Source organism: Ruditapes philippinarum, unplaced genomic scaffold (assembly GCF_026571515.1).
Source record: "Ruditapes philippinarum isolate M1 unplaced genomic scaffold, ASM2657151v2 ctg3551_1_1_1_1, whole genome shotgun sequence".
Lineage (NCBI taxonomy): Eukaryota > Metazoa > Mollusca > Bivalvia > Venerida > Veneridae > Ruditapes > Ruditapes philippinarum.
Genome location: NW_026856213.1, coordinates 226,915 through 237,436, shown reverse-complemented (window position 1 = coordinate 237,436; position 10,522 = coordinate 226,915). Strand labels below are relative to the sequence as shown.

The following is a 10,522-nucleotide window of genomic DNA, read 5'->3' as shown; positions in this document are numbered from 1 at the left end:
ATATATGGTGATTAGTTATTATTGTGTGTAGTTAGTTATTTGTGTAACTTTTATGTAAACTGTATGTCTTGGCCATATTTAGTATGTGTAAATGGTCAAAGGCATTTATAATGCCAATTTGCCAATAAATGAAATGAAACTAATTGATTTTGAAAAATCATTTGATACTGTAATATAAGAGATTCACTGGATTAAATTGATTGAAAACTGTGTCAACTGTAAACTAAATATGTTAAAATCATTTTATTCTCCAGTATTGTCTTTTGTTAAATTTGATTCTTCATCTAATTTCTCTGGTAACTTGGAGGTAGGTTTTGGTCACACGTTGTTCTGTTGAAGGAACTCTAAGATGAAAAGCTAACGGATAACACAATCTTCTCGCATATTTTGATAAAGTTAAAATCGATATTTTAATATTGACTCCAAGATATGATTGGAAAGGTTTGTGTATATAGGTATTTGAATAATATAAAAACTTGGTCAAATTCTAGCAAGGGGCGATCCTTCGAGAGCAAGGAAAAACATAAATAGGGGATGAGAATTGCAGACTCGGTTTGATTCAAATTGCTCATGAGAGATAATATCTTTAATGCCGATGGATAGTCCTTTCTTGGTATCTGTTTGAGTCTTTGATAAAGGCATAGCTAAGAGAACTTCTTTATCTTATCATCATATGAATGCCTTTGGGATCTATATTATCTCGAAAAAGTAGGCTAACCTTCTTTGAAAGAATGAACTTTTCAAATGAAAGTGCACATAGAATGTCACTTTCGGACCCATATTCAGCAATCACAATATTTGTTTTAATATCAATTTTATTGTAACATTAATACCTTATACATAAATAGCGTTCATTTAAACATATACAATTTTTGTAAAAATAAAAATTATCCTATTTTTGTCACATCCAAGCCATTGGTTAGCGCTTCCTTTGACAGTTCGACTTCTATTTGAAAATCAACCTCTGCCCCTCTCGCCCAAGGTGCCAGTTCGCTGTTTCCAAATATACCGTACATTATTGCTGCAAACACGGCGACACCCGAGGCTATATAAAATACTATCCTCCATTCTTCACTAGAACCCTGAAACCAAATAACATGTTCATGATAATTATATTTCTCATTTGACATTTCTCTTGTTAATGCTCATTTAACTGTAAGTTTGTTACTTCATTACAATTTATATTTGTAGAAACATTACCTTTAACTACATACTGATAACGTTTAGGCCTTAGATTTTATGTAAAAAGACTGGAAAAGGGGGAAGCATTCATTAACGTTAATTTCTCATAAATAGACATAAAGAAATGTTCAAATATTAAGTAGTTTACTTACAGATTTAGTAATTTCTCCAACCGCAATAGGTGCGATTATCCCAGGAATTGTTGCAATAGTGTTTGATACAGAGAATATAAGAGACGAATACCTAAAAAAGTATGTAATAGAAATATAAAATAAATTGATTAAAATGTCTGAGAAGTATTTAACAAAACAATTACTTATATCGTCGCCTTAGTGCAGTAACGGCTTAACAACTATTTTGATAGCAGTTAACCCTGTACTGCACGCAACTGATGATATAAAACCAAATTAATATAGAAGAAATAATACAGAAACTAGTTTGACTGTATAATGTGTCGGTTGCATCGGGTAAACACATCAAACAAGACTTGAAACCATTGCAGATTTTTATAAAAAAAAAATTCTCCCGACTTGCCATCTAGAAGTTGTGAAGCAACTAACACACAGTTAAATATCTTGTTTTCTATTGACAAACTGATGTCCTCGTCTTCACAAGTGGTATCAAAACAAAAATTAGAACAAAGCTCAGCAAGGAAATGCGGCCTACACCGAACGCTGACAAGTCATTGTTTTCTAATTCGACCTCCCGGAGTAAATGAAATTTCACAAATTAATGTAAGAATCAATTACCTTGGAGCAATGTCTATTATATTTGGAAGGTGTCCTCCTGATATTCCGATTGCTTCGAAGAACGTGCATAGACAAATGCACGTGATCGCCACATATCTATATTCACATGTCAAATATCCCGGGATAAAAATAAATACCGCAATGCCCATATAACCTGGAAGTATTATTAAAACAGGCAACAGTAGAATTTTTAAAAGGAAGGAACAGGAAAATAAGGTCATATTTTGACCGTTTAAGTATATGATTACATGTAGCTTGCTAAGATAAACATATCGTCTTTGTTTATGTATGATAAAACATGTTTATAAAGTTAAGGTATCCAATTCATCAATATATGTCTGATACCTTCTGCAAATCTCGCCACTTACCGCAAGTTTAATTATTAAATGGTGAGTTATGGAAAGTATCGATTTTACCGAGTGATTACGAATGTTTCGTGGATTTCTAATCTAAATCATATTATCGAAATATACGGCTATTACTTGTAATTTGAAAGACCTTTCTTATTGTAGTAATTGAAGTATTTTTCCACGAGCGGGCGAGATCTGCTCCTACTCCAGCAACCGCTATTCCAATCATGTAACTAAGGTAGGGTAAGCAAGAGAAAAGTCCATTCTGAAACAAAACAGTGAAAAGGGTATATTGAAAAAAGATATAGAGGATATTTGTTTGTTTGTAGGATTAAATTTTATTTCATCGAGTGAACTTTAAATACAGTATTCTCGCGAGTGGCGTGACCACGAGTGAGAATACTGTTTTTAAAGTTCACGAGATGAGATATAAAATTACATCTTACACAACAAAAAAACACTTTTTCTTTTTATTCTATGCTTAAAACAAGTTTAAATGAAATTCAATATTAACTTTAATATTAAAATCTGTTTTCCCAATTGAGAGCCTCGAAAATGTCGAATTGCTCATGAAATATAAGAAGTCTTGAGCTGAAAAATAAGTTCACGATCAACGTTAAATGCAATGATATTTTTTATTTTATTCAAAAAATATGAATGATTGCTTGTTTTAATAATAAAAACAAACAATTCTAATAGAAGAAAAGGTCACAACATCCGACCTTATTTCCGTTACTTACGGTAAATTTATATTAGACCAGACTTTGTGTAATGTAAGCGGTCGCCATTTTTAAAATTGTGCATTTCACGGGAGGAAAACAATTGTGTTTGATTCAGAGGGATATCATTTGGATTTGTCAGTCATACATCGTTTTAAAATAAAGAAGTCTTATATGGGGATTGTTACAGACAATAAGTAATTGTTGACAGATGTGTTAACATTCAAAAAGCGGCTTGGAATTTGGAAAACATGGAATCGTTGAAAGGCTGTCTTACGAACGCTGGGCTGTTTACTTATTCTTCGGGCTGATGACTGTCATTGCTTTTCAAGTTTTCATATTGCATTAGGCAGTTATTGCTCGTAGGATACTTAAATATGCCCTAATGTCATAAAGAACAGTTTTTGCATGTGGAAGGAAGTGTAATTTTCAGACTGTAAAAAATGAAACAAAAAATTTAGAGAGAAAATAGTTGATGACTGGTAATTTGAATGAACTGTAAGTTTTTTTTCTTATTATAACTTTTGAAATTTATATTATTTATCAATTTCAGCTTTGCTTTTCTTCAAACAGCCCTGACAATGTCAGCAAAAATAAAATTGAGGTACCACATGGGGAAAATTTCTAAAAAGTAGTCTCGTCATTGAAAAGTGTGAAATTATATTTTGATAATTTTCTCTGTGAAATTATCATATACAATTTTCACAGATAAATCAGTAATCCACTCAAAAGCATAGAATAAAAAGAGGCAATCGACTTTTACACTTTCTTATTATGATAATAACAAAAACACCAAAAATGCAAGCAAAATTACCAAATTACATGCACGAATTACTTACTTCATTTGAAAGAATGGCACAGGTTTCCAACAAGTAATACTTTGAAGGTATGGTTTCTTTCATAGGAATAATGCTGGTTTTAAAATAGCTCAAAATAAATAGATACGACTCAGCTATTTTGATTTAAAATAGTTACAATACAAGTTGCAAAAACTATGTCCCCTTTGGAATACGCTGTTACAAATGATAAGGAAACGTGTCTTGAACTTTTTTAAAACTGCGAGCAACCTATCTACCAGATGTGTTATGAACTATTCGATTATTTCTTAAAATAATACAATGTGTTTTGATAACACAAATTCTTAAGCCGATCAAGCCCCATAGAGCAAACAATTTTGAAATAATGACAGTACCGAGTAGAAGTAAAACGTCTAAATAGAGTACTTACGCTTTCTATATCAAATTTGAGCACTTCTTTAAGAAACAATGGAAGACACGTGACAAGAAGATAGAAAGTCCATGTATCACACAAGTGACATAAAAACACTATATGCACGGGTAGGTAGCTGCATATATTTTTCCATGGTACTTTGATTTTCTGAAGAAGACAATGTAGAGCATGGATGGAAAAGACTTTTATAATATTTTTTTTTAAATATTTAGACCCGTACTTTTTTAGATGCTATACATGTTTCGTTTATTTTGAAGTTATATTTTTATGTAAAAGTTTAAAAAGGGCAACAGGTATAAGAAAAAAATGATTAAAACCTTTATAACATTAAAATGAGGCTGTTTTCCATTTAAAAATGTTTTCAAATCACCACCTTTTGTTGCTTTACTTAGTTATATTTAAAATAAACTTTCTTTCATTAACTTATGACAATAATTCATTTTGTAATACTAGTGATGAACAAATGCATGCTAGTGCTCATGAGCTAGTGCAGTTTCCCGTTTGTGACATGAGTTCAATTTCTCTCGAAAAGTCTTTCAAAAAGCTCATATTTACACTAAGCATGCTTAAAGCTAACAGAAATATTTCATATCTGTTTTTAAAACTTCATAGATACTTACATTTTTCCTGTTAACAGTGTTTTGGTCTTGTGAAATGTGTTTTAAGATTAGATTTCTTTCTTCAGCCGATATTCTCGGGTGCTCTTTTGGCGTGTTATATATCACATACCACCAACAGCAAACAAATACCAACGTTACAGCACCTGTAAAAGGCATCTACACTTAACAAAAGTTCTAACCAGATAAAGTACTACATGAATTTTAATCTTTTTCTATATTATTTGTTTGTGCCTACTTACATAAGATGTCACTTAAGGTGTCAATAGCATAGTTTTTTTAAATTTTGGCAGAAACATGTGATAAGCTTTAATAGTACTCAGACTATCATATCTGATGCAGCGAAAAAACAAAATATATTATTAGCAAATTAATAATTATATTGAATCAAAGAGTGTTAAGGGTTACCATTACTGCTGAATACCTATAAGTCAAATTTATCAGAGTGTTTGTTTGTTTGTAATTAATTGTTTTACTCAGCATGAAAACAATCATATGGTTAGCTTTTATGGTGAAACTCAGTGCCTCCATTCATATATCAGGCACAAACGGACCTGAGTAGGCCACCGACGTTGCTGCGATAGCTTTCATTGAATGAACAAAGTCCCTTCATCGACAAGTGTGAGTGGGCAAGTTATCTAAAATATTTATTTTAGCCTAAATGTGATACCAGATCAAAAAATATAAAATTATGATTCCCTGTTAAGTTGTATGTTTAAACTCCAAATCCTCTTTAAAAAAAATGCACATGCATAATTATTATATTTCAGGAATTCAAACAACTTTACAACAAACAAAAAATAAGCGACTCCGTGCTAGAATGCTAGTTTTACCTTGTATATAAAATATGGATGCCCATCCGTTGTCAAAGCCGTAAACACAAAGAAGTCCGGAGGTCGAATAACCTATGATAGCTCCAAGGTTCTGTCCTTAATATAGTAAATATTATTTCAAATCTAACACAAATCTATGAAAGTTTATCATGTATCAAAATTTGAAGTTTATAACCAATTTTTATATAAAAAAATATTTATATCAAAAGGAGAAAATTGAGTGCACAGCAGTTTACTATTGACAAAGTTGATACAGTGAAACGGTGCTATATTTGAAAAAGCGTGAAACTGTATACCGGCATGACAGGATGCTAAGACTGATTTTATCATAATACATTTATATGGCAGTATAAAGGAATGATATAATTGTTTAATAATGCAATAAGTAAACCCAGACAAAATAGCTAATCAACGAGCATGCTCTAGTTGTATCCCCGAAAGACAATGCGGTTACTTAAGTGCGGGTAACTAATCATATAAATATCAGCACACTCCAGTTAACGCACTGTTTGGGTATAACACGATTTCCTCTAGCATATTTTAAATACAAAGGTTTCCAAACTATGATACAACAATGAATGTTTAATTGAATACTACTAACTGGTATCATAAAACTGTCAATGATAATATTGGTAATAAGACATTGGCATAATGTTACAATTGCAAGAAATGAGTGTGACAAGGTGATCATATTACGAGCGTTGGAATGAAATAATGGGCTAAAACATGATCGTGTGGTTAAATCGTGATATGCTGCTACATGTAAAAAAACATAGAGGAATAGTTTAACTGGAGCTTGTCCTTTGATATTTTTAAAGTTAGCCTAATATCATATCATTGTAAACAAATTGGTCTTGTGTAGGAAATTACGTTATTATATTTATTATAATATAATATTGAACGCTAAAAATTATGTTTTGGACTTACCAAACCAACACATTCCAAGAAACCGACTTCTTTCTGTTTGAAGAGCCCAGGTTCCAACTAACCCGTAAATACTTGGAGCCACTGATCCCTTTTAAATAATATATATTTCGTATCAAATGATGATGTACAGTTTGTGATGTGTTAGATACTTGTAAGCATCAAGGGTGTGCAACAAAATTACTTTTTATTCATACTTAAACAAAAGTAATTTTTATTTAAGCAGCAACAAGTATATAACTTAAATCATACAAATCAATATTTACAGATATACTGTCATCTAGGTCTGTATGCTAGGCATTGCATCTGTCTATCTTTCAAAGCTGTATGTTACAAGGATGCAATGATATGAACAAAGCATAAGAAAATGTTAAGCTATGCAGGGAGAAGTATGAAGGATGATATCGTTTTCTTTAAAGAAACATCGTCAAATATTTGAAAGACTTGAAAGACATCTTCACCTAAAAGGAAAACTATCACATTATAGAATGTAGATATTTGTAATGAAGTCCACAGTGCTAGACTCATCACAAAATCCTAAAGTGCCTATAAACTTTGAAGACATGTTTGTGAAATAACGTGTTTTAAGCTGTATTTGCCGAGGGCGTGAAGAAAGATATATCATTTTTAAATTTCGTTTTTACATCATAGACATACGATTTTAAGTCGATTGCTTTGATGTAAAACCATGCCTTAAATAATCATTGATACTATAATAGTGTAGAACTGACAGTTCTAGGGCAGCTTGTCACATGCTGTTGACACCGCCTGCAATAGTGACTTGCCTTGTATTGAAAGGAAGAGGGACAGATATCATTCCACAAAAGGCTATTTTTATACTGCTAAAAGTTTGAAAAAAAGCATCTGCTGAATGTTTGTGAGCACCATATAGTTGCGCTTGTCAGAAATCATCTTTGCATTTTTTACCGCGTTTCTTTCAAAAATGACTATGTATGATTTTTATGCATAAGCATATATGTTTGGTATGTATTTTGAATTCCTCCTCGATTAAAGAAATGGTATAAGAAGTTTACAAAGAATATATTACATACCAAACACAATCCAAGCACCGCTCTTGCAGCAACAACCAGATAAACACTGGTTCTTGCAAATGTTGGCATAACTAATGTTATCGCAGACGACAGTATCATAGTGATGCAAACCACGTGCTTCCCGCCAAATCTCGACACAAGCCATCCAGCTGGGATTTGAATCAAGAGATATCCATAATAAAAGCTGGATAAAACCAGAGACTGTGTTTTCTTGCTCCAAGTAAATTCTGCTTGCTACAATAGATATTACAAATATGAAATATTAAAGCGAGCATCATGAGCGTTGCTAATGGGAAACTTAAATTAGGTATGAAAGTATCGAGTTGGTTTAGACAAGTATGCAAGTAAAGTTTTTGAAAAGTAATAGAAACAGCATCGAGCACGATGCTATCTGATTTGTATGATGGGGCATAACATGCTCTCTTTGTATCCCAGACAGACAACGCCGTAATTGGAGTACGGTTAACTAATACCTGCACTCCAGTTGAAGCACTGTGCATGTGTTGGTATAAAATTCAACTCATATTTTCAATAGAAAGGTCTCCAAACTATGATACAAGCACGTTTAGTGAACGTTACATTAAGAAGTTCATAGTTTACAATCTTTACCATGAAGTTTTTAAACGCCCTTCTAATATCAGCTGTTGCCTAGAAGGCTTCTGATATAAGCTAAAGATAAATTTTAGTACAAAACTGCAGTTTTATCTCGCATTTATATAAAATGTGATGAGTTTCATAAATATTTTAAACCTTCTAATACCTACTTACTTCTTGGTATAATGAACTTGACTTTGAAATTTTATCACATGACCCGGCTGATTCTAATGTCAAGGTCAGATTGTTTTCAATAACCTGATATTTAGCTGAAATGTTATGCTTTTGTAATATCTTTTCCGTTGTTTCATTTGGGTTTCTTTTGAAAGAGGACGTTGTGTTACTTGTTATAATGGTGTCTTCGAGTAGTATGACGTCACTGTTTGATTTTACCATGCACACGATCGCAAGATTCATACTTGAGTTCAGCATGAAGGACATTAAACCTAACCATACTCCCATAAAGGCCAGGTCCAGCGCTGAAAGGAAAACAAGTCCAAGAAGGTTGTTTTTGTGGAAGTGTGAAATCTTTCCCGTTTGTAAAAATAATATTGTTTCTGTAATACAAAGAAATATGATAATTTTTGTATACAAAATTTAAATCTTAAATAATTTTCAATAAGAAATTTTCTTAATAAATATTTCATTTGTAGTACTTGTCAACATGATTTGTTTGTTTGTTTTGAGTTTTACGTTTGGGTTCCAGCTTAACTGGTGAAGGAAGACCTCAGGTGTCCTTCCGTGCATTATTTCAGGCACGAACGGGCACCTGAGTAGAACCACCGACGTTCCGTAAGCTAGCTGGATAGCTTCCTCACATGAAAGAATCCAAAGTCCCTGTCGGGATTCGAACCCACAGCGGTGAGGGGCAAGTGATTTGAAGTCAACGACCTTAACCACTCGGCCACGGACGCCCCTTGTCAACATGAATAACTGTTAAAATGTCTTTATTCACTCGTTTATTATCTAAATGATCTATTTTTTCATTGTTTAAATGTCAAAATGTTCTCATGTTCTCATGTGCTTGTGTAACTTTCTATATGTCAACAATATTTCAATTAATTCTTTAAATGTCTAAATTTCAGAACTTGCTCATACATTTTATGTAAAAATGTATGAGATTCAGCCATACGTATGTAAATAACTCACCTTGACCCTTCACGCCATCATTATATCTAATCTCATCTGACAACAAACCAACTTCTATCTTTTCTCTATTCATTCTAGACGTGTCGTCATTGATTTACATTGGACGAAAGATATGTTATAGATACTGAAAACAAAAAGCTTAAAAATTGGTGGTAACAATTAAAATTTAGACATCCAATTTCTTGTTGAATTCAATTTTTATTGTAGAAGTGTAAACAATAAAAACTAATCTGAAATATAGCATATACTCGTATAGAGGATATTCAAGTTTTTTCTATAAATACATGATTTATTTCCATCGAGTGGTATGAAAATAAATATTTCATGAGTGGCGGTAGCCACGAGTGAAATATGGTAATTTTCATGCCACAAGATGAAAATAAATCATGTGTTTTTAGAAAAAACTTGAATTTTCTGTTTATTATATACATTTTTCTCTTTCTGGACATTAAAATTTGAAAGACTTTCCCTTAAATTTTGAGTACTGGCAGAATTTAAAAGAAAGTAGTCCGGCAAGACACCAGTGAAAATACGGAAAATATGTTTCACTGCAGTGAAAAATAAATTTTTACAGTGAAAATACGGAAAATGAAAATACGCATTTTATTTCATCAATATTTCTCAATATTTCATTTAAAAGTATATAATAAATGATTATATGTTGATGTTATATGAATACGGTCCTCAATGAAATAGGCTTCTTGTCGTTGCCATAAACTTCAACATAGATATGTAAAATTATACGTACTGATTTCACTACTTTCTGTAGACTAATTGTGTATAAATTCTCCTAACGTAGTAATTTACATATATAATGTATTCATGTTATGAATTGCTATGCAAATGAAGAAATAAAACATGTATGTGTTATGTGTTCCTTACTGTAAAATGCAAGACAGCTTAATTTAAGAAACATTGTTCTCGAAATATACCGACTTGAATTTGTTAATGGAATGCACATAATTATGATCTATAGATAACAAAAAGATCGCTATGTTACTGGATATTTCTTCACGACTTCAGTGCACTACCTAAATAATACATCTTTCCAGACTTACAAAAACTCAGTAATATATACGAGATATAATTAGCTAAAAAATGTAGCTCGCATAACATTGACGTG

The 10,522-nt window shown here is 32.0% G+C and overlaps 1 protein-coding gene across 2 annotated transcripts; it reads right to left on the bottom strand.

The window, feature by feature from the left end:
• Positions 1 to 797: 797 nt before the first annotated feature.
• On the bottom strand, positions 798 to 8,726 carry LOC132745817 (uncharacterized transporter slc-17.2-like). Of its 2 annotated transcripts, XM_060734802.1 has the most exons (10): positions 8,425 to 8,726; positions 7,657 to 7,890; positions 6,608 to 6,695; positions 5,681 to 5,776; positions 4,851 to 4,993; positions 4,228 to 4,377; positions 2,414 to 2,546; positions 1,932 to 2,085; positions 1,335 to 1,425; positions 798 to 1,082 (listed from the first exon to the last, which is right to left on the bottom strand). In XM_060734802.1, the coding sequence occupies exons 1-10, from the start codon at positions 8,710 to 8,712 to the stop codon at positions 888 to 890; spliced, it is 1,572 nt and encodes a 523-aa protein (XP_060590785.1). In that variant the 5' UTR covers positions 8,713 to 8,726; the 3' UTR covers positions 798 to 887. The 2 variants fall into 2 exon arrangements, with proteins under 2 accessions (XP_060590785.1, XP_060590786.1); XM_060734803.1 differs by lacking the exon at positions 6,608 to 6,695 and having other exon boundaries at positions 5,681 to 5,771.
• Between the last annotated feature and the right edge of the window lie 1,796 nt (positions 8,727 to 10,522).

Coding starts and splice junctions, on each gene's coding strand:
- LOC132745817 (XM_060734802.1), bottom strand. CDS start 8,712: ATGGGAGTATGGTTAGGTTTAATGTCCTTCATGCTGAACTCAAGTATG. Junction 6,696..7,656: donor CGGTGCTTGGATTGTGTTTG/GTATGTAATATA, acceptor ATTATTTAAAAG/GGATCAGTGGCTCCAAGTAT. Junction 1,426..1,931: donor ATAATAGACATTGCTCCAAG/GTAATTGATTCT, acceptor ATACTTTTTTAG/GTATTCGTCTCTTATATTCT.